The sequence below is a fragment of the Delphinus delphis genome, chromosome 3 (assembly GCF_949987515.2).
Source record: "Delphinus delphis chromosome 3, mDelDel1.2, whole genome shotgun sequence".
In the NCBI taxonomy this organism is placed as follows: domain Eukaryota; kingdom Metazoa; phylum Chordata; class Mammalia; order Artiodactyla; family Delphinidae; genus Delphinus; species Delphinus delphis.
Window position 1 is genome coordinate 61,423,999 of NC_082685.1, and position 25,591 is coordinate 61,449,589.

At 35.7% G+C, this 25,591-nt stretch overlaps 1 protein-coding gene across 3 annotated transcripts in view; it reads right to left on the reverse strand.

Annotated features, from left to right (window-relative positions):
* Positions 1–1,292: 1,292 nt before the first annotated feature.
* The window catches only part of SEC24A (SEC24 homolog A, COPII coat complex component), a 73,578-nt gene continuing 49,279 nt past the window's right edge, over positions 1,293–25,591 (reverse strand). For all 3 annotated transcript variants that reach the window (XM_060008826.1, XM_060008825.1, XM_060008824.1), the window contains exons 14-23: positions 24,828–24,948; positions 24,350–24,508; positions 17,967–18,140; positions 14,999–15,109; positions 12,752–12,927; positions 8,983–9,120; positions 6,349–6,453; positions 5,931–6,023; positions 4,672–4,775; positions 1,293–4,259 (exon numbers count right to left, since the gene is read on the reverse strand). In XM_060008826.1, the coding sequence (XP_059864809.1) occupies positions 4,145–4,259; positions 4,672–4,775; positions 5,931–6,023; positions 6,349–6,453; positions 8,983–9,120; positions 12,752–12,927; positions 14,999–15,109; positions 17,967–18,140; positions 24,350–24,508; positions 24,828–24,948 (1,296 nt within the window). In that variant the 3' untranslated portion in view covers positions 1,293–4,144. The remainder of the gene's footprint in view (positions 4,260–4,671; positions 4,776–5,930; positions 6,024–6,348; positions 6,454–8,982; positions 9,121–12,751; positions 12,928–14,998; positions 15,110–17,966; positions 18,141–24,349; positions 24,509–24,827; positions 24,949–25,591) is intronic.

The window sequence follows — 25,591 nt, forward strand, 5'->3', positions numbered from 1 at the left end:
AGGGAGGGGGAAAGTTTGGACTGAGAGAGATGTGCTAAAATGAAAATAACAACCCTCCCAATCAAATAAGCCTAGAAACCCAAATTCTAACAAACATGAAGAAATACAACATTTAAATTCTGCCACCCAAATTAAAAATTGGAATTCACTCCAGAAAGAATGTTATAGAACAATTTTAATACATTATTGAACAAAATAGGCAGAAATTAATCAAAAATAAGGTTAGTTATACAAATATAAAAATCAATAGATGAGATTAAACTCCAACTGGACGTAGTCACAGAGTAATTAGTCACAAGAGGAATTCTGGAGACTTCCCTGGTGGTCCAGTGGGTAAGACTCTGCACTCCCAATGCACTCCCGGGGCCCGGGTTCCATCCCTGGTCAAGGAACTAGATCCCTCACGCATGCCACAACTAAGAAGTCTGCATTCCGCAACAAAGAGCCCGTGTGCCGCAACTAAGACCCGAGCAGCCAAAATAAATTTTAAAATAAATAAATATATTTTTTTTAAAAAAAGGAATTCTGAAGGTAAAAAAAGAATAGAGGGAATGACAGAAGCAAATATTTTAAGAGAAAATATATGTCAATTATACCTAAGTTTTAAAAATAAATAAAAATTTTAAACGTAACTGAGAATTTTCCAGAATTGAAGATAGACAAGGATCTCCAGATTAAAGCATGCTCTGAAAAGCAAGCAGGGTAAACAGTAAACTCAGAGTATTAAAAGTATAGAATATTAAGGATAAAAGAAAAATCTTAAAAGCTAACAGATTATCTTCAAATAAACAATTAGACTTACAGTAGGCATCTTATCAGTAACAAAAGGGTCCACAAGACAGTGAAGTAGTATCTTAAACATATTGAGAATTAAAAAATTGAAAACGCTTTCAATCTAGAATTTTATTTTAATTATTTTTTTTTTGCGGTATGTGGGCCTCTCACTGTTGTGGCCTCTCCCGTTGCGGAGCACAGGCTCCCGACGCGCAGGCTCAGCGGCCATGGCTCACGGGCCCAGCCACTCTGCGGCATGTGGGATCTTCCCGGACCGGGGCACGAACCCGTGTCCCCTGCATTGGCAGGAGGACTCTCAACCACTGTGCCACCAGGGAAGCCCCCAATCTAATATTTTAAACCTAGCTGTTCTTGAAGAGTGAGCATCCAGAATTTGGATTGTGACTTCCCAGACACTGACTCAGGTTTAAAGAACCTTCAGCAATAGTTTTCCATTTACTTAATTTGGGTGCAAAACATAGCACTACTCAGTGACTGTCAAGTTATTCATACCAATTTAAATAACTAATCACAGTATGTTAGCTCTTTCAATTAACTTTATTGAATAGCCAAATTGATAAGTTAGCACAGTTCAAACGGTTATTTGCATGGGTTACAAATGACTTTTTTTTTTTACAGGAATAAAACAGTGAAAATTACAAACTGTAAAAAGGAAGACATCTTATCTCTAACGTTTCAGAGAAGCAAGATTTAACACAGCACATTGAAGATCAATACATTTTTGAATTTGAAAACAAGAATTTAATGTTACAATATTATACACTACTTTACAAAATTAAAATTTCTATATAAGGATTATATTTGTAATAGTTAACGAAATCTTGAAATCACATTTAGTGGTCCCCTAGATAACAGCTGTTATTCATCTTTGATTAGAAGAAAATCTTTTATTCTAATTATTGTAAAACAGTCAGACTCAATATATTACATTAAATTAAAACAATAAAATATATGCAAACTAAAATAAATGCTACAGCTTGAGGGAATATTAATGTGCCAGACTTACAGAAATGTTATTTTAAAAATCCTAGAAATTAGAAAAATAGAGTACTTTTTATGGTAGAACTGCCATGCTCAGATTTAAATACCAAGATTGCCCTTGTCAGTTATTTTAGTAGCTGCAGATCTGTAGAAAATTCAAGGGTCTTTCATAATTTACAACTACAATAAAAAAAATATGGCATAGTGTAAATATTAGTTGCTTTACATCAAAAAGTAATACAAGATGAGATAGCAGGTAGTGCCCTAATTTAAAAAAAAAAAACAACTAAACAACACATTCAATATTGCAAAAAATAATTGCTTCATATCAATATCTCCAAAAGTTTCATTCATTCCCTCATTACTGGGAGAACAAATATTGTGAATCCTTACTAAAGTTATGTTTTTTATGACCTGACTATTATAAAATTATTCTGGATTGCACATGTTATGCAATATCTAAAATAATTTTTTAAAGTAAATTTGTGTAATACACTAACAAAGCATGTTGTAATAACAAGAGTCATACCCACTTAGGGATAAAAGTGAGGCACAAGGAAGATTATTGTCCCTAGGAGCACAAACTTTTCCCTCTGGAAGATTCTTTACTACTATTAAAAAAGAACCTACAATATCAACATTTAAAATTCACATTATGAACAGAATTTTAGTTATTTTAAGAAACATCAGTGCATAATAATGACTCAGTTTCTTCAGAAGAGGGGAAAATATAAATGTATTCTAACTAGCTACAATTTGAAAATTGCTTCCTAATAAATGAAGCAGCTTTCAAGAAAATTTCCAGTTCAATGTACCACTTGCATACTGAAAATAAACCTTAACACTGCTTAAGGGAGATAATATTTTTATAGAACACAATTATTTTGATCTTGCTGGCAAGCAGTAGTATATACTCTAGTGGGACCTGTTTCTTCCCTACCCCAAAACAATTCAGTTAAAGTCAGCTCATATTGATGTAAACCTGAAAGTTACTATTTCATTGGTGATCATATGAGATCAAGATTGTAAACACATTTTTCTAACCCATTAAAACAAAGAAACAAAAATCTTTTCATCAAGTACTATTCATGAACAACTTTTACTTTAAGAAGTTCATATAAGACAAGATGAATCTGTGAAAACTGGACCAAACTCTTTTAAAGATATTTTATCACGGCACTTTAAACATACAGATGTATAATTTACCTATTTGTAAACAAAATTCACTGAATAGTTTTGACTATAATATTTCTCTGGCCAAATCAAAAAGCAGTTTCTTAAGCATGTTCAGGAATCAAGTTTCTTTTGTAATTTTCATAAATCAGATTTGTGTAATCTTAATATCCACTAAACCAAACAGTGGCATTCATGCTTTAATTTTTAATATCCAAGAATAAATCTTATGAGCAGCTTCCAATTTAATTATTAAACTCCTTAGAAAAATGTTACTGATGCATTTGAGACAGCATTTAAGAAACCTTTAATTTCTTTCATTCATACTCATTTCACCAATATAATGCTTTTATTATACATCACAGAGCAAAAATGTACCAAATAAAACCCACTTAAAGGATCAAGATAACTAAGTTTCTCATCTCCTTATTATCATTGCAAGTCCCAACATATTTATGAAGACAGCTCAGATTCTTTTCACTGCAGAATAAGACAGTGTATCCAACCAAGTCTTCTGCAGTCAAATCAGAAAACTACATATAGTTTTCACCTCAAATCAGGGACATTCTTCTTCAAGTATAGAGAATACTGACAGATTTTAAAGCTTGACTGTATCACTTCATAGTCTTCTCAAGCTAGACTAGAGTTAGTTTACTCTAGTCTTAGTTAACATAATGATCCTTTTTCTTCCTTAAAAAAACAACTGTGGGGGATGGATTCTAGTTTTCCAACATATTATTTACTTAAGAAATTTTTTGATTTTAAAAAGATCATTATCAATGGATTTGTAACTTCCCTGCAACATTTAGTCTTGTGAGGTTTTAAATGTAGCAGCCAAAAATTCAGAAAAAAATGAGAAATATACATTTGGAACACAGAAGTCTTTATTTTACAAAATGTACTTTGCCTCTGCAATACTGTCTTATTTCAATCCATAACAACTCAAACATAATTGGCAGCAAAGGAAAAAAGGTATCCAATCGTATATAGATATATTTTGATTTAAAAAATACAGTATTTCAGAGTCGCATGTTTGCTGTGTTCCTTTATTTGCTATAGTTTGTTGAGATCACAGTGAGAACATATAATCATCACATTAGTCCACAAACCTAATAGGAAAGGAAAGTATTACACATTTTCAGGTGTTCTGCATTATTGTAACTTTCCTTAGAAATTACTAAGTATCTTCATTTGTTCATTTATTCACTTGCTGTTGTATATGCAAGAGGAATTCATAATATGATAATGCAGATTCTGTTCTGTCTTCTACCATGTTTTGAAGGAAGTTTGCTTTCATTGGACTCTCATCCCTTAGGAATAAAAGACAAATATTTACACACATTAGACAAAATGTAATAGTAACATAAACAGTGGATTTGTCACAAAGCTTTTGACACACATTTTGCTAATAACTGGATATAAAGCATAACTTAGTAATATTTATTAAAAAAAATTTCTTTTTCTATATTCTTCTAAAGAGTTTGCGGGAATTCCCTGGCAGTCCAGTGGGTAGGACTTTGCACTTTCACTGCCGGGGCCGGGTTCCAACCCTGGTCGGGAAACTAACATCCTGTAAGCTGCTCAGTGTGGCCAAATCAATCAATCAATCAATCAAGAGTTTGCTTAAGCAAAAGGTCACACATATTTGAGTCACAAGGACTCAAAACAGGTCCTTGCAAGGCCAAATTGTTTCACTATCAGTAAATGACAAATTCAACTTACCTTATTACATAAAGTATTGGGTAAAATGGTCTCTGTTCTCTAAGCCAAGAGATGAAAGCTATTGTTCTGGCAGATTCTGGTGTATCAAGTTCTGGAAGGTCTGTCTATTAAACAAAAACCAGCAACATCCAACTTATTCTAACCATCTACAGTGTTTTTCAAACTTTATCTTGTGTAAGAATCACCTGGGGATCTTGCTGAACTGCAGACATTGATTTAGGAGGTCTGGGGAGGAGCCTGAGATTCTGCATACCACAGTTTTCTAGTAAGGGGTTGGAAACTTCTTAAAGGGACAGATAATAAATATTTTAGGTTGGCAGGTCATTTGGTCTCTGTTGCAATTCTCAATTCTGCCACTGTTCCACTGAAGTTGCCATAGACTATACATTATAACATCTAGAATTAACTGATCCATTCAGGCAGTTATTACAAATATATCCATTTCTTATCTCCTCATTACTTAAAATGCCTAGTCATCCAGACCAGCCATTAAGCTACTGCTTATCCTAGATAGAATCCTGACATACATGTCTTTTAAATATATAAATCTCCTAATGACTTTTATAAATGAAGTTAAACCCATAAATATGAAAAGATGCTGACATAAAACATATTCCAAAGCTGGTGACAAACTGAGAGTTGAAACTGAAAAATATGATGTGAAATAAGACCATGTTATAATTAATTCTAACTTTAAAATTCACAGCTATCCAAATAGTACATAGTTTCACACATGCTTTCTCATGTGTTATTTCAAATACTCCTCCATAAGCAATAGCATTCTTATCTTACAAACGAGGCTTGACCAGGTTTGACAAACCTGGTCAAGGTTAGTGACTTGACAAAGGTCACAGAGCTAGTGACAGAGAGTCCACTATTACACTGTCCAATAATCAATATAAATTCTACTGACACTGGTCACAAGTCATTTGCTTGTGTGGAAATTAGCTTAGTTCTTACTCCAAAGCAGCGGTTAAAAGGACCCTGCCAAAGAACAATGAAATCACCTGCAAAAACACAGAAACAAAAGAGCCCTAACACTAATGCCAACAGCAGCAAACTTTTTTGGCCATTAACTAAATTCCTTACTTTCTCCCTAAAATAGTACACACACATAAGAATAAGTCAGTCAAAGATGCAAAATAACGTAAAGAATGCCTTTAAAATATAGCTATGATTTCAAAATAGGATGTTCATGTTTTTGCCACATTTGAAATGCCTTTAAGCCTATTACAATCACTATAATTACATAATCTTACCATAGTCTGTGGAATTAATGCATAGTTTTCAACTCCTAGAACTTGACTGAGAAAATTCTGTCGACAATTTCTTCCAACCCAAAGCATTAGTACCTATGGACGGGAAGAAAACTATTTTGAGATGTAGCTTAACAGTGAGCTGTTGACTTACCTTTAACCACTGACTATGTTTCAAAAGATCAGAAAGATGAGTACGTTTACTGAGATTGTACAGCCTTCAACTGAAGTAATGATAACTACCATTTACCATGATGAGACATTTTATGCTTGGCATGAAAGGAGACTATGGAGGGATAAGTGGCTAATACAAAAATATACAGATTAAACAGCATATAATCTGTTAAGGAAGAGAGATATCAAGAGGAATGAAGGTAGTAGTATGCAGAGAGAAGAATCCAGCGCAGTCAAGACTACTCACAGAGCCTGCATCCATGAGGAAAGCTCCATCCCTGCTCAGCTTCTCCACTGAAAGCTGAAGAATAGGTGGCTGAGGTATAGTGCGATCATTGATGTTGATTGCACCCTAAAGAATTAAGCAAAAGATTAAAGCTTTTAATCATGTACCACAATGTTCATTGCAGCAGTATTTACAATAGCCAGGACACGGAAGCAACCTAAGTGTCCATCAACAGATCAATGGATAAAGATGTGGAACATATATACAATGGAATATTACTCAGCCATAAAAAGAAACAAAATTGAGTTATTTATAGTGAGGTGGAGGGACATAGAGTCTGTCATACAGAGTGAAGTAAATCAGAAAGAGAAAAACAAATACTGTATGCTAACACATATATACGGAATCTAAAAAGAAAAAAAAGGTTCTGAGGAACCTAGGGTCAGGACAGGAATAAAGACGCAGACGTAGAGAATGGACTTGAGGACACAGGGAGGGGGAAGGGTAAGTTGGGACGAAGTGAGAGAGTGGCATGGACATATATACACTACCAAATGTAAAACAGACAGCTAGTGGGAAGCAGCCGCATAGCACAGGGAGATCAGCTCAGTGCTTGGTGACCACCTAGAGGGGTGGGATAGGGAGGGTGGGAGGGAGATGCAAGAGGGAGGGGATATGAGGATATATGTATACATATAGCTGATTCACTTTGTTATACAGCAGAAACTAACACAACACTGTAAAGCAATTATACTCCAATAAAGATGTTAAAAATAAATAAATAAATAAATAAAGTAAAAAAAAGGTTAAAGCTTTTAGATACCAGTAATAGGGAGCCACAATTAAACAAACAAAAATTTTAATGAGTGTTACCTCTGAGACTTTGGAACTTATTTAGGTAAATCACAATTATTCATATTTAAATATAAAGAAGAGGAAGAAATATGTATCACTTATCTAAACAAAGTCACCATGAATCCCAGTAAAGTCAAAATAATTTCTGATCTTAATTATTATTTTAAAAACTAATACAATAAATGCAATCAATATCATGTATCCTGAATGGATAAATGACATTAGTAAGATCCAAATAAAGTCTGGAATTTAGTTAATAATAACAGATGATTGCGTGGCTTAGATCAATGTACACATCCTGAGGGAAGAGTAAGTCTAATGCAAATGAGTTTTTCTCCAATTTAATATTTATTAAGGCCAGAAATGGAAGGTTTTCATTTATAATTGAGTATAGTACTGCCATCTTAAAACACACACACACACACACACACACACACACACACACACACACACACACCCCTTTAAATATTTATAACTATTCATTTTTGACAAAAAGTTGATTTAAGTACTAAAACTTGGTACTTAATTAACCTTATCTAAAGGAGAAAGTAAATAAAATACTGACCCGTCAAGGGGTACTAACTTGATAAGACTTTAGCTCTACCAGGAACTATTAATCACAGCACCTTAAGACCTCTGGCCTTAGGGTGTGTGGGCAGCTAAAGAGACTATAACTTAAATACAGCCATTCAGAAATTAATGTGAACTAAGAAAAGAGAGCCTTGTCCTTCTCTGGTGATAAAGATGGGAAGCTATCAGTGGCTCTGTTTTCTAGTCTGGTAGAAAAGGCCAATCTGAAACAATGAGGCAATGCAAGAGAGTCTATGAATCTGAGCTAGACCTGAGTTTAGTTATACCCTAGCCTTTCATGTGGTTTGTGTTTGAGTGCCACATCAGTCCCCTTTCCTTCCTAAGCTTACTTGCAGAAAAGAGAGTCCTGATAAATACACCACCGAAAGTCCTAGTAGTGCTTGTCTTTGAATGTATATGAGTGATTTATTTTTCTTCTTTCTAGTGGTTTCTGTATTATACGCATCTAATATATTGCATTTGTATTTATGTTAATTTGCTTTTTTTTAATGTGAGAAAAAGACAGGTCCAGTTAGTTGAACTTGTCAAACACAGGATTAATCTTGAGTTATTATTTTTGTAATACAAACTAATAATGTCATCAACAGTTTTCATTTGCTAAAAAGTTACCTCAAATTTCACACGTAATTTCTTCTTTATTATGCAAGGTACCCTAAAATCTTTAAACTCCGAAAAGGTTTTAACCAAAATATTACTTCCAACATATATATCCTAATTTGATCACAATGTAGGAAGAAAGGTTATGATTTAACATTTTCATGCTTGTAGCTTCAACTCAGGTTAATTTCCTATGAAGGGAAAATAATGTTACAACTTACCAGATAAATATTTTCTCTTTAATTGAGGGACACCATTACCCTAAACATTGACTTGAGGTATTTAAATTAAGTGTAATTTTACTCTAGGGATACTCCTTTCAGATCAATTTGCTTAAATAAATAAATCATAGGTTGCTCTGGTCAATCTGACAATCTCTTCATTTACTTAGATCTGCTCTAAAGATCTGTCTTAAATAAACAGTAAAGTTTATTATTTTAATAAATAAAGGTACTATATTCAGGAGCTTTCCAAAACCAAACTTTCTTTATATAGGAATAAAATAAAAAGCTTTAAAAAAGAAAACACCTTTCTTCATTTCTGCAGTGGATTCAATATAATTAGGCTTATAAACCTTCAAGTAAAAGCAACTAAAAAATGAATCAATCTTACCTCATCTGAGAGATTGTCAACTCTATACAAACTGGGATGAGTTGTGAGCATAAGGTAAACCAAAGGCTGATTTTTCACTTGACACATAGCAAAAATGCGTTCATCTAGACATGCATTTGTCCCAGTCTGAAATGATTTCTATAAAAAAATAATACACCCCCATTAAAAAAAAGAAAAGGTATTTAACAAATACATATACATTTTGCAAATATCAGTTGTTAAAAGAATATCTTCAGACAGAATTAACAAATTTACCGTTAATTATTCTTTCAAAAATATATCTTGGGACTTCACTGGTGGCACAGTGGTTAAGAATCCACCTGCCAATGCAGGGGACGCGGGTTCAATCCCTAGTCCAGGAAGATCCCACATGCCGCAGAGCAACTAAGCCCACAGCTACTGAGCCTGCACTCTACAGCCCGCAAGCCACAACTACTGAAGCCCGTACACCTGGAGCCTGTGCTCCACAACGAGAAGCCACCGCATGAGAAGCACGTGCACCGCAAAGAAGAGTAGCCCCTGCTCACCACAACTAGAGAAAGCCCACTTGCAGAAATGAAGACTCAACGCAGACAAAAAAAAAAAACATATATATATATACCCACACATATATATATATATATATACACACTTTAATAAGTCACACACATCTATTAAATCGTGGCTATATCCTCACCTGAAAGTCTTGACAAATTAATTATCTGACCATGGCAAAGTCATTTAATCTCTCCAGCATTTGTTTCCTAATCAATGAAATTGATCTAAACACCCTATCTACCGTATAGCAATAGTGATGTAAAAAACTAAATAACATTGCAAGGAGGGTAAAGTTATATTGCAGATGACAAAATAAAGACATATATGAAATATGAAGGACCAAAGATCTAAGTTTCTGTAAAAGCTGGGTGATGATTAATGGTGGTTAACTATCCTTGTTTCTCCCACAGAGAAATTAAATAATGTAACAAAGCTCACAAATCAATCAGGAAAATTAATAATTTGAAGACAACTGCTTAGCAGCATACAGATAATAAGTAATTGTGAGTTTCAACTGGAATATTAGCTCCATGAAGAATAATGAAGTTCTGAGGTAAGGTTTTAGCCATTTCTATTGATGGAAAGGAATAGAAAGAGGGAGAGAGAACAGCAATGAAAGTATGCCTTAAAACAAATGCACTGGGACTTCCCTGGTGGTCCAGTGGCTAAGACTCTGTGCTCCTTATGCAGGGGGCCTGGGTTCAATCCCTGGTCAGGGAACTAGATCCTGCATTCCACAACTAAAGATCCCGCATGCCGCAATGAAGATCTTGCATGCCACAATGAAGACCCAGTGCAGCCAAATAAATAAATAATTATTTTTAAAAAAACAAATAAAAAACCCAAATGCACTGACTATAAATAAGCAAGAAGAGAAAAGGTTCTTAAAGAAAGAGTACTATGGGAAATGAAAGAAGTTCCATTTATTCATTCAAAAAATATCTACTGACTGCCTACTATGTACTAAGAACTGCTCTAGATGCAGGGACAAAGTGGTAGACAAACAAGTTAAAAATCCTTGTCCTTGTGGACAAAAATCCTAGTAAGGGAGAAGTAAATAATAAACAAGCAAAATATGTGGTATTTCAGTGTTAAGTGCTATGGAGAAAAACAAAGGAAGAAAGAGAGATAAAGAATGTCAGGGTGGGATGGGATGACAGTACTGCATATTAAATGGGGAGATGACAGAAGGCAGGCCTCAGTGAAGGACAGCATTTAATGAAAGACCTGAAGAGGGAAGAGCTCAGATTCTTAAATGTTAAAATTTAAGTATTTATGTAACCTCTGTGTATTTACATTATTTTCAGAAGTGGAAATACATAATTTGAGTTAAAGAAACTAGAAGTAGATTCAAAAGCTATTTCTATCAATGTGTAACAGGTTGCCCTTCTTGCCTGGAAGAGACAACATACATCTGACAGGCCAATGCTGGAGTTCAGAAAGTATACAAATTGACAAGAGCAGTCCTTAATTCATCCTGGAATCTGGGATGGTTCCCCAGGTAATCTGTTAACATGAACTTTTTAATAAAATTTTATAAGGGAAAGTTATACCAAGTCTACAAGTTTAGACATTTTTTATTAACTGAAGTATAGTTAATTTACAATGTGTTAGTTTCAAGTGTGCAGCAAAGTGATTCAGTTTCCTCTTTTTCAATTTCTTTTCCAGTATAGGTTACTTTTTTAATATATATATTTATTTTATTTATTTATTTTTGGCTGCATTGGGTCTTCATTGCTGTGCACAGGCTTTCTCTAGTTGCGGCGAGTGGGGGCTACTCTTCGTTGTGGTGCACGGGCTTCTCATTGCGGTGGCTTCTCTTGTTGTGGAGAACGGGCTCTAGGCGCAGGCTTCAGTAGTTGTGGCATGCAGGCTCAGTAGTTGTGGTTCGCGGGCTCTAGAGCACAGGCTCAGTAGTTGTGGCCCACAGGCTTAGTTGCTCCGTGGCATGTGGGATCTTCCTGAACCAGGGCTGGAACCCATGTCCCCTGCATTGGCAGGCAGATTCCTAACCACTGCGCCACCAGGGAAGCCCAGTATAGGTTATTATAAGATATTAAGTATAGTTCCCTGTGCTATACAGTAGGTCCTTGTTATTTACCTATCTTATATATAGTAGTGTGTATGTTAATCCCAAACTCCTAATTTATCTCCCCCGCAATCCCCGCTATCCCCTTTGGTAACCACGTTTGTTTTCTAAGGACATTATATTTTGGTCATTGGAAAAATAAGCCTCCTCCACCAGGCTAGAGTTTCCCTTTTTTCTTTTTTCAGGAGCCAGGGATATGGGCAAAAGGTAGGCAGGGGAGACAAGTAAATAATAATATAAAAAATTAAAAAATAAATAATAAATATGTTTTTAAATGTCCTCTATAAATAAATATATGCACAAAGAGCTACCGGGTCACAGAAGGAAAGGCAACTGCCAGAGGGACAACATTTGAGCTCAAAGACAAGGACAGGAAAGCATAACGCACATCATGGAAATAGGTACACATGTATGAGAAGGCATTTCTAAGATTAAGAAATGAAATGTGGGACTTCCCTGGTGGCGCAGTGGTTAAAGAATCCGCCGGCCAATGCAGGGGACACAGGTTCGAGCCCTGGTCCAGGAAGATCCCACATGCTGCAGAGCAACTAAGCCTATGTGCCACAACTACTGAGCCCATGCACCACAACTACTGAGCCCGTGCGCCTAGAGCCTGTGCTCAACAAGAGAAGCCACTGCAATGAGAAGCCCATGCACGGCAATGAAGAGTAGCCCCCGCTCGCTGCAACCAGAGAAAGCCCGTGCGCAGCAATGAAGACCCAACGCAGCCTAAATAAATAAATAGTAATTGCATTACAAAAAAAAAGAAATGAAATATGGCTGAAATATTGTAGGGAGCAGGAAAGCATCATAAGAAGAGTCTCGTGTGTGACTTGTTGCTCTAGCAGTAAAATATACAGTTCCTGTTTTGAAAAACTGGAAAACTGATCATTTGCATCTTCGATAACATCAGTGAATACTTCATCAGTGAGCATCTCTTACAAAGAAGGCACATACTTTAAATCAGTATTTTGTAAATTTTTTTGGTTACAAATCCTTTAAGATACAATAGGAGTTAAGGTCCCTGTCCTCAGAAAACTTAACTGATGTAAAGTTATATATACAATGTTCAGTGGTTCACAGGACAAAAACTTTGGCTGTTGACATTTTCACTGTGTTAGTTTCTGATTCTGATTCTTTTACCTGTTTAAGGAGAGCCAACACAAACAGTGGGAAAAGCCGCAAAGAAAAAGGAACCATAAGTCCATGCTGCTGGTTACTTAGGACTGAAGAACGATAAGCTGAAAGAGAGTCTATGACAGCATTCACTAGGGCGTCCCGAGCATCACTCAGACTGGCAGTCACAGACCTGTCAACAGCTAACAGAGGTTGAGGTAGGGACAAAAGAGAAAAAAGAAGTTTAGCTACCCCACTGTTAAGGAAAGAAAAGTTTTTTTAAAATTATACAAATTCTCTCTCAAGTTATTACATACACAAGGAATCAAACATAGCAGTTAAAAGCACATACTTTGGAAAATCAAACCAACATGTGTTGAAATGTTGTTCTGCTATTTCCTAGCAGTATGAATATTTGGCAAGTAATTTAACTTTCATGAGCCTCAGTATCCTTACCTGTAAAATGGGAAAACTGTATTTCGCCAAATCTAAGGTGTTATTAATTGTAACCCACCATTTTATTTTATGTATCATTGACAAAGAAAAAACTCTGCAATCAAACACACATGCTTTCTTAACACAGAGAATTTTTTTTTTTTTTTTTTTTTGCGGTACACGGGCCTCTCACTGTTGTGGCCTCTCCCGTTGCGGAGCACAGGCTCCGGACACGCAGGCTCAGCGGCCATGGCTCACAGGCCCAGCCGCTCTGCGGCATGTGGGATCCTCCCGGACCGGGGCACGAACCTGTGTCCCCGGCATCAGCACGTGGACTCTCAACCACTGCGCCACCAGGGAAGCCCCACAGAGAATTTTTATTTCATATTTATTGAAAGAACTCTTAGCTATTTAGATGATCTTCATCATCTGTCATGCCACTGTTTTATGCTTTTCTTTATACTCAAAGAATTTCTTCAATACTAAAAACACTCTAATTGTTTTGAAGACTTCTCAAACTACAACTAAACTCAATTCATGTGTTATCAAAAATACACTCGGGCTTCCCTGGTGGCGCAGTGGTTGAGAGTCCGCCTGCCAATGCAGGGGACACGGGTTTGTGCCCCCGTCTGGGAAGATCCCACATGCCACGGAGCAGCTGGGCCCGTGAGCCGTGGCCGCTGAGCCTGTGCATCCGGAGCCTGTGCTCCGCAATGGGAGAGGCCACAACAGTGAGAGGCCCGCGTACCACAAATAAAAAAAAAAAAAAAAAACACTCAATGAAGTGATGTTATTAACTGCTATGACCAAATTTGTACATAAGCAAGAAAGAATGAAGACTACTGTTACCTAATCAACAGTAACTCTAAGACTTTATCAACTGAAGACATCCTGATTTTAAAGATTTTGACAAAATGTGAAAAAAGTGCATACTGGGATCAACCAAACTTAATAACAGAACTAATATTTGTTGTGAAGATTTTTTTTAATCCACAAATACTGCCTGATATATAGTTGTTGCTGAAAATAATAATAATCACACTGTTACCAAAACATAGCAGTTCAACAAAATATAAAGGCAATGATCCTCAAATTTCTTAGGTCACAATTTTTAACTTTTGACAACACATGAGACTAAAGTGAGGTTAGATTCTTTACCCTGTTCCATTAAAGAAAAATTTTCCCAATAGGAAATTCAAGAAAATAGGTAATTATTCCTATTATAGGCAGATTTGAGTTTGAAGCAAATGGACCCACTGGTAGTCATCCCTGAAGGAGAAAGGGAGCAAGAAACAAAATGATGTTAAGCTCTATGTATTTGAAAAAAGGATCCAAAAAAAAAAATCCAAGAAAGCAACTCTGAGATGGAAGACATTAAGGAAAACATGGTTATTTAAGTCCGTAGCAGGCAGATTGTGAGGCAGAAAACAGTTTAGTGGTTGCCTAAGGCCAGTGAGGGAAGAAGAAGGGAGTGAGCAGTAAGTGTTAATGGACATGAGGTTCTTTTGGGGTGACGGAAATGTTTTAAAACCGGATTGAGATGATGGCCACACAAATCTGTATATATACTCAAAACAATGGAATTGTATACTTAAATGGGTTAAGTGATTGTTATATCACTTATATCTCAATAAACTGAAACTACATTTCAATAAAACTGTTTAAATTAAAAAAAAAAAGATCAAGTTATCTGCAGCAGATCCATTTACTTAGCAGGCATACACTGGATCCAAAATATTGAAATCATAAAGCTAATTATTTAAAGGAAAACAAAACTATGTGGACATTTCAAATGTTACTACTTGCAATATATCTGCAATAGGTGACAACAATTCTTACCCATATTGGCCAATAACCCTGAAATTGCTTGAACATCAGCTCCAAGAAAGACTTCATTTAGAGTTGAAACTACTGGCAAACACAAAGTATGAACACGAATTCTTCTTTCACCTTTGGACAAAACACACAAATGATAGTGAGGGACAGCACTATAAAAAATAGTTGGTATTAAAGTTACTCGGAAAAATCAGTTCTTTTCAATTTGGAACCAAACAGGGTTATATATAGTAAGCAGGGATAGTATCAAAACTTTAATTCGTGAAAACTCTAAAGCATTATTTCTTTTATCTTTTTTACTACAAAATTATTTTTCTTCAAGGTATTACTGAAAAGACCACAGGGATCATATCCAAATGATGGTAACATGCTAGCTTCTTAAAAACTTCTTTTCTGAATTTTTTGGTTACTTTATCCTTTTCCGTAAACACAATTTTGGGAAAATATACATACTGTAAGACAACACTACTCCAAGATGTGTTCTAGAGTTTGTTTTGATATTTAAAGTCCAGAGAAATTTTATGTTTCTTTTTAATCACAGGAAAAAAGTTTAAAAGAAATAGACTAAAGCCGCTCAGCACAGCCAAATTATAAACAAACAGACAAACAAATAAAGCTTTCATTAAAAAAAAAAAAATGAAAGAAATCAACTAATAGTCACAATACTTCCTCTTTGGTAATTACCCACAACAATAAAAATCAATAAATACAAGAAACAAAAATGAAAATCTTTTGAGAGCCATAAAATATCAAATATCATGTCAATCTTTAAAACATTTCTAATGAGCAAGACCTTGAACAACAAAGAACAAGTAAAAAAACTAGAGAGGATACCCACACTACAACCTGCAGGGACACATGAAGACTAACGAAACTGTATCTAGGAGGAGCTCATACAAATTACTTTTAAAGAGAAGAAGTGATATCTACAAAAAAGGGTAACATTGTTTAGTGTTTCTAGTCTAGATAAAAACATTGATAACTAAAGGGAATAAGATACAATGTTTAGCCTATCATATTGGCAACATAGATACAGACACACACAGATACATGCACACAAAATCAGAGGCTGAAATGAAAAGGGCACTGGATGGGACTACAAATTGGTAAAATATTTCTGAAAAGCAATCTGACAATACCAAGATTTTTCTAAACAGTTGATCTCTATACTTTTTATTTCCAATCCTAGAAATCCATCTTAGGGAAATTTTCAGAAATGACAAAGATTTGTGGACATGGATAGATATTATAATCACATTTTCCATAAAAACAAAACATTAGAAATAAACTAAACTTCAAATAGTAAATATATAAAAAGATATCCAATGTTAGTTATTAGGGAAACATGAAATAAAACTAAAAGTGGTATCACTATACTTTATTAAAATGGCAAAAGAGATAAACAAAACAAACCAAAAACCTCAAACCAAACACAACAAACAAAAACTAAACACTGATAACAGCAAATGCTGGTGAGGATGCAGAGCAGCTGGAACTCTCACACACTGCTGGTGAGAATGCAAAATGGTACAGCCACTTAGGAAACAGTTTGGCAACTTCCTAAAAAGTTAAACATAAGCTCACCATACAACCTAGCCATCTGTCGAAAACACTGAAAAAGTATTAACCGAAGTGAAATCACAATTTATGCTCACACAAAAATCCAATGCAAATGTTTATAGGGGATATATTTGAAACTGCCAAAAACTGGAAACAACCCAAATGTACCTCAACTGGAAAGTGAATAAACAAACTGGGTACAATGGAATACTACTTAGGAATAAAAAATAACTACTGCTGGATGAAACAATATGGATAATCTCAAATGCACTATGCTAAGTGAAAGAGCCAGATACAAAAGGCTACCTACTGTATGATTCTATTCACAAGACAGTCTTACAAAGGCAAAACTACAGAGTCAGAAAACAGATCAATGGTTGCAAGGGGCTGGGGATGGGAGAGAAATGACTACAAAAACACAAGGAGATTTGAGGGGTAATGGAACAGACTGTGATACCTAAATTGTGGTGGTGGTCACACACACACTTGTCAAAACTTGTGGAACTATACATTAAAATGGTAGATTTTACCACAGGTCAATTATATATTACTTTTTCTTTTTAAATGTTAAGAAAAATCAATGAGCAGAAAAAGGATTGGGATGTTCTTCTGTCAAATAAAAAATGATACCTAGAGACAGAAATCCATCTTACTTTTACATTTATAGTATGCAGTATTACAATCATAGTACAAAAACTGGACTTCTCTCATACTAAAGGTTTTCATTAAAATATCTGTATTATACACTTTTTATAGATTTTGGTGGGGCTGTGAAGGTCAGTAGACATAGCACAGAAACACTTCCAAAACCTTTTTTAAGGAGACAAAACAGAATAGGGTGAGAGCTGTGAATCTTTAAAATAATAAAAATAAATTTAACCAGCCTTCACATCATCTTTAGGACAAAACACATTATAAATTAATTAGTACTAAACAAATTATACCCTTAAAAAGTGTTTATCTTCCATTTGAGCTCCTTCAAAACTTAACTCAAACATCACCCTCTGTGAGACCTTTCCTGACAACCCTATCTTAAAAAACCATCCCCTCAGCACTTCTTAAACCCTTCACATGCTGTTTCTCATTAACTGATATTACTATGTAACATACTACTATTTTACTTACCTATCCTCTTTATTGTTTGTCTCCCCTACTAGAATAAGCCTATGAGAAAAAGGTTTTTAAGTCAGTTTTATTGACTATTGTATTACCAGAACATATTTCAGACACTAAGTAGACTCTCAAGGAGTTTATCACAAGCCATAGACTACATGGCCAAATCAAAAATCTTACCTTTGCTATATCATTGTGCTTATAGTTAACAATATGGTATTTTAGACTTTAATTTTGTTAAGAGGATAGATCTCATGTTATGTGTTTTTGCCACAGTAAAACAAACAAAAAAACTTACCTTTGCTGGATGTGTACAAGAGTGCTGACTGAAAGGAAACCAACTGAGTGTCATTAAGACTCTCTTCCACTGACATTTGTACTGCATACCCAGCATCTGGGTTTACATTAGGTAAAGACAGTAAGTCTGTGGACCGAACAAAGAAGTTCCCATGGAAAGTATGAATGGAAAGACCTAGAAAAGAAAAATATATCAAAATGATTTATATGCACCTACATATATTTACATTTTATCCTTGTCACTTATCAGAATAGCACAGAGTAAATTAAAAAGTTTAAATGTGATATTGTGGTTTATAAGAAATATATACTTGGTCTTCACCAGTTTCTGGCACAGAGCTCCTAAAACCCTTAGAATTCCCTAAGTGTTGAGAGTCATAAAGGTATCTTTTGCTATGTTAACAAAGTGGTTTTTGGAAAGCACTCAGGTAACCTAAGGATGGGGGCTGGCTGTCAGAGGATTCAACCATATGATAAGAGGGTTAGATCTTCCAGTTCAACCCCCCACCACTATCTCCAGGGAGGGGAGAGGCGCTAGAGGTTGAATCAATCACCAAATGTCAGTGATTTATCAGTCATGACTATGTAATAAAGCCTCCATAAAACCCCAAAAGGATGGGGTCCTTTAGAGAGCTCCGGGATTGTGAATACGTGGAGATTTGGGGAGAGTGAAGCTCTCAAAGAGAGCAAGCAAGCTCCAGAAGCTCCATGCCCTTTCCCTATATCTTGCTCTATGCATCTTTTCTATTTTGCTGTTCTTGAGTTATTTAAAATAAACCAGTAATCTAGTAATTAAAATGTTTCTCTGAGTTCTACAAGCCACTCTAGCCAATAATTTCAACCAAAGGAGGGATTTGTTGGAACATCCAATCTATAGCCAGTTGGTCAGAAGCACAGGTAACAAACTGGACTTGCAACTGGTTTCTGAAATGGGGTTGGGGGGGGGAAGGATGGGAGACGGTCTTGTGAGACTGAGCCCGTAACCTGTGGGATCTGATGTTAGCTCCACACAGACGATGTCAGAACTGAGTTAACTGCTTGGTAGTGTGGAGAAAAACAACCCACACATTGTAACTGGAAGCAGAATCATATTAAAGAATACATAGTAGTTAGTGAGAGTGGGGAAGGAATAAAAGATATCTTCTTAAATGAATTCAAATTTTCAAAAAACTTTTTTCGATAATAATTTGGCAATATCTACCAAAATTCTAAATGGGTACTTACTTCGACTCCAGTAATTCCATAACTAAGAATTTATCCTAGAATATCCTCATAAAATATCCTCGTAACAGTGTTTCTACTAACAAATCTCACAACTGGTATTTGCTCACACTTGACAACTCAAAAAAAAAAAAAAAGAATTTATTCTATAAATAAACTTACACTGTACTATAAATAAATAAATATTCTATAAATAAATTACACTGTACTATATATTTTCCATGGAGAGGTACATATGTATGTAAACGTATAGAAAAACTTAGCATTACCACAATGTGGTTATAATGACTACATAAGGATGGAGTGAAAGTGAAATAACACACACACAAGCTTATACAAGAGGACTTTAGCTTTATCAATAATGTTTTCATTTTTTACAAATAACAGGTATATTTTCTTTTCTTTTTTTTTTGCAGTACGCGGGCCTCTCACTGTTGTGGCCTCTCCCGTTGCGAAGCACAGGCTCCGGACGTGCAGGCTCAGCGGCCATGGCTCACGGGCCCAGCCGCTCCGCGGCATGTGGGATCTTCCCGGACCGGGGCACAAACCCGTGTCCCCTGCATCAGCAGGCGGACTCTCAACCACTGCGCCACCAGGGAAGCCCCCTCGCTGCTTTTATTTGAAGGCGAAAATATATTCCCATGCTTATATATGAACGGGAAAACTTTTTCAAGGGCATATGAGAAACTCTGAGGTAGACTATACTGGTTTAAGTTTAATTTCTCATTTTATATCTTTTTGTACTGTACCTTTTTTTTTTGTAGCTTTACCAAGAGCATATTATTTCATGTAATATGAATTTAATGTAATTTATCATTAAAAGAGAGAGAAACCTAAACAAATTAACCACAAAGATTTAGTAAATTAAGCACTCTAGAAAGAGGGCATAGGTTGGTTTCTATGTCCAAGCTCTTTATGCAAAGTTTGGTACATATAAAATAGCTTCTGTCCTGCCAAGTAGAAAAAGTCTTAAAAGCACTTTTAGGATGTACATTCCCCTTAATTTAGAGCCAATATCTGCAGAAATAATCATTTCTGAGGTCCATCAATCTTGAATGAATGGGATATGACAAATGGGCCCTTTAAAACATAAATACTAAAAAACTATTAGAATTAAGAAGCAAGTTCAACAAGGTTGCTGGATACAAGATCAGTATACAAAGAATTAATTATATTTATAGGAGAAATAAATTTTAAAAATAATTCTATTTAAAATATAATGGAAAAAATATTTAGGAATAAATTTAACAAAAGAAATGCAAAACTTACATTCTGAAAACTGCAAAATATTGTTGAAAAAATTAAAGAAGAGACATACCATGTTTTTGGATGGGAAGACTTATTATTGTTAAGATGCCAATATTCCCCAAATTAACCTATTATATACAATTCCTATCCAATACCAGCTGGCTTCTTTGCAGAAACTGACAAGATGAAACTAAAATTCATACGGAAATGCAAGGGACCCAGAATATCATAACCATCTTGGTAAGGAAGAGAAAAGTTGGGAGGACTCATACTTCCTAATTTCAAACTTATTACAAAGTCACAACAGTCAAGAAAGTTTGGTACTGGCATAAGACAGACATAGATTAAAAGAATAAAATTCAGAATCCAGAAACAAACCCTCACATTTATCATCAACTAATTTTCAACAAGGGGCCATGGACACCAAGACATTTCAATAGGAAGAGAAGTCTTTTTTTTTTTTTTTTTTTTTGCGGTATGTGGGCCTCTCACCGCTGCGGCCTCTCCCGTTGCGGAGCACAGGCTCCAGACGCACAGGCTCAGCGGCCATGGCTCACGGGCCCAGCTGCTCGGCGGCACGTGGGATCTTCCCAGACCGGGGCACAAACCTGTGTCCCCTGCATCGGCAGGCGGACTCCCAACCACTGCGCCACCAGGGAAGCCCGAGAGAATAGTCTTTTTAACAAAAGGTGCTGGGACAAATGTATATCCAGATGCAAAAGAATGAAGTCAAACACCTACCTCATCAAATACAAAAATTAACTAAAAATAAATCGAAGACTTAAATATAAGAATTATAACTATAAAAGTCTTAGAAGACAACATACATATAAATGTTCATGACCTTGGATTAAGCAGTGGTTTAATGCTACATTAAGATACCAAAAACACAAACAGAAAAAGTTGATAAATGGGACATCACCAAAATTAAAAACAATTGTGCCTCAAAGGGTACCATTAAGAAAGTGAAAAAGGCAACCCACAAAATGGAGAAAGTATTTTGCAAATCATATATTTGATAGAGGCCTTGTATCTAAAAACATATAAAGAACACTTAAAACTCAATAATAAAAAGACAAACATACCAAGTTTTTAAATGGAAAAAGGATCTGCATAGACATTTCTCCAAAGAAGGTAAATAACCAATAAGCACAAGAAAAGATGTTCAACCTCATTCATGAACAGGGAAATACAAATCAAAACCTCAACAAGATACCACGTCACACCCACTAAGATGGCTAAAAAAAAAACAGGACAATAACAAGTTTTGAAAAGGATGTGAAGAAATCAGTACTTTCACTGTTAGTGGGAATGTAAAATGGTGCAACTTCTAGAAAACAGTCCGGCTGTTCCTCAAAAAGCTAAACATAGCTACCTTATGACTCAAGTATATACCTTAGGTATAGACCTGAGAGAAATGAAAACAGGTCCAAAACCCTCTACACACATGTTCATAGCAAGGGACATCCCTGGCAGTCCAGTGGTTAGGGCTCCGCGCTTCCACTGCAGGGGGCGTGGGTTCGACCCCTGCTTGGGGAACTAAGATCCCACGTGCTACCCCTGCTTGGGGAACTAAGATCCCACGTGCTACACAGTGTGGTCAAAATTTAAAAAAAAAAAAAAAAAAGTTCATAGCAATACTATTCATAATACCCAAAAAGTGGAAACAACCCAAATATTCATCAACTGATGAAAGGATAAACAAAATGAGGTATCTATACAATGGAATACTATGAGAAATAAAAACAAATGAAATATTTTTTAAGGGGGGGGTAGTGAAATACTGATATATGCTATAACATGGATGAACCTTGAAAACATTAAAGTGTAAGAAGCCAGTTACAGAGGACCTCATATTGTATGACTCCATTAATATGAAATACCCAGAACAGGTGAGTCCAGAGACAGAAAGTAGACTGGCAGTCGACTAGGTGGGGGAATGAAAAGTGACTCCTAATCAGTACAGGGTAGCTGTACTGGAATGATGAAAGTGTTCTAAAATTGATCATGGTAATATCATGGTGAATATATTTAAAACCACTGAATTGTACATTTCAAATGGGTAAATTGTAAGATATGTAAATTTTATCTCAATAAAGCTTCTATTAAAAAAAAGGAAACAGAATGCTATTGTGGAAACTGATCTGTTATGGGTGACACCAATATCTGTGTGCTGTTTAGAGATGTGGCAACCTCTTAAGTGTTTATCTGATACTTCATTTGACACGTCATTTGATCAACAGATTTTAACATCTATCTAGTGGACAGGTTTGTGGATCCTTATCTTTTGATACCTATTTTTTGCTACATATTTCACATAATCTTTCCACTGTAAAAAATTATTGCTTCATACCCCTTTACAGAGCAGTAATATTTTAAAATCTGAATAAAAGAGTAGAAACAGGTTGATAATGTGGAGAAATGAAATATCAAGAAATATAATTTCCCACTTTCATAAGAAAATAGTTGTCACATTTAGCAACCACAAAACATTTATCCTGAAAAACATATTGAACATACGCATTCTGAAACTGTGAGACTATTTCCAAAGCAACAGTGTGGCAAGGTATTAGTAGCAGGTGCAGAATGAGAAGAACACAAACTAAAAGATACCCGACTTCTGGAGATGGATGGTGGTGATGGCTGCACAACAATGAGAATGTACTTAATGCCACTCAAATGTATACTTAAAAATGGTAAAATGGTAAAAAAAAAATTTTAATTTTTAATTTTTTGGCTGCACTGTGCAGCATGTGGGATCTTAGTTTCCCGACCAGGGATTGAACCTGAGCCCCTGCGTCGGAAGCATGGAGTTTTAACCACTGGACCACCAGGGGAGTCCTGTAAAATGGTAAACTTTATGTTATATCTGTTTTACCACAATTTTAAAAAATAGTTGTGGGCTTCCCTGGTGGCGCAGTGGTTGAGAATCTGCCTGCCAATGCAGGGGACACGGGTCCAAGCCCTGGTCTGGGAAGATCCCACATGCTGCAGAGCAACTAGGCCCGTGAGCCACAGCTACTGAGCCTGCGCATCTGGAGCTTGTGCTCCACAACAAGAGAGGCTGCGACAGTGAGAGGTCCACGCACCGCGATGAAGAGTGGTTCCCACTCACCGCAACTAGAGAAAGTCCTAGCACAGAAACGAAGACCCAACACAGCCAAAAATAAATTAATTAATTTAAAAAAAATAGTTGTAAAAAAAAAGATCTTCCACTACTACTGTTCAATAAGTGGAATAAAAATCCATCAGTAATATGTTTTATTTTCTTTGGAGATGAGATATTTTTTCACTGAGATACAATTCACATACAAAAAACCCCACACTTTTCAAGTGTACAATTCAGTGGTTTTTAGTATATTCAAAATAGTCCCTAGGGCTTCCCAGGTGGCGCAGTGGTTAAGAATCCGCCAGCCAATGCAGGGGACGCAGGTTCGAGCCCTGGTCCGGGAAGATCCCACATGCCGTGGAGCAACTAAGCCCATGTGCCACAACTACTGAGCCTGGGCTCTAGAGCCTGTGAGCCACAACTACTGAAGCCAGCGCACCTAGAGCCCGCACTCTGCAACAAGAGAAGCCACCGCAATGAGAAGCCCACTCGCTGCAACTAGAGAAAGCCCGCTTGCAGCAATGAAGACCCAACACAGCCAAAAAAATTAATAAATAAATAAAATAATACATTAAAAAAATAGCAATTCTTATAAAAAAATAGTCCTTAGTTTTTCAATATGTGTCTTCTCTATTCTTAATTGCATAGTCCATCAAAGTAAGTACAATACCTTAGAAGAACAAATCATTTTTTTTTAGAAGAACAAATCTTATGAGAAAAGACCAGGTGAATATATGTGTATATTTATTCATATCAAAAGCAACATTTACGTCTTTGTAAGTGTAAAAAAAAAATAGTGCCCCCACCTTTGGTGCACCGAATCCTCATGACTGCCTCAAAGCCAATCTTCCGAGTGAGGTATCTCTGTAGTTCCTTCTGTAATTTCTGCACTTGCACTGGGTTGTGCTGATGGTGGTAAGAGGGATAATAATAGACACTACCTGCTGAATACCGAGAAATACAACCTGGAAGAGAACACATACTCCTTTTAAATTCTGCCATTAACTACTATTACTACACCAGAGTAACTACAAACATTTGAATCAATCTTTCCTTAGTCTCCTAAGATATTGGCAAAAAAGAATTATTTCATCCCTTTAAATAGTAATATAGAAATTTCTCTATTATAAATATTCAGAGTATAAGACTATAAGGTTTATTATAAACTAAACTAACTTCCCAAGGGAATAAGAATTCTTTCACTTTGTCCTCTCTTTAACATATCGTCATAAAAATACCATTTTGACATTCACATGAGAAAAATAATCACTAGGAAGAACTTACCCAGAGAAGCCAAATCAGAATACTGTCCACTGAGAAGGAATAAGTCAACAGCTACCTGCTGACCAGAACAGTCCAAGGCTAATTTCTTATAGAAGTCAGTTGATGGTGTCAAGTGAATTTCCTATTCATAATTACAAAGAGAAAAAATTTTAAATCATTAAATTGTCATAAAATTTATACACCTATCCATATATACCAAGGGTTAACAATTATCCTTGGGCATTCTACAAAATCCTTTTGTTCCGTGATATTTCCTCTTTTTTCAGTATGAAACATGTCCTGCTTAAGAATTTACTATTTTTTTTTACTTTTAAAAAGAAATACACCTATTATACTAATTTTGATAATCTATTAAATGCTTATTATGCTAGAAGCTTCTAAATTCATATGTAATACTTTTCATCTATCATAGGAGATGGGTACTATCGATATTTTCATTTTATAAATATAAGGAAAAAGAGGGGCAAAGATATTATGTAACTATTCAAGCTCACACATCTAAAAAGCAGTGAGACTTAGGTAGACTTATTCCAAGACTGACACCTTAATCATTACAGTATATGGCCACACTATCATAATCTTTTGAGAAATACACATCTCAAACTAAGTTTACACACACAAGGTGCTCAAAAGCAATCCATGGCAGTCAATATACCGAACCATGACTACTTTTTATTCATCATCCAGGTTCTACTTTGTCCCTGGCAAGCATATTCTCTTAGTCTGCCTGACTTTCTCATCAAAGGCAGGTGGCATTGCTATGG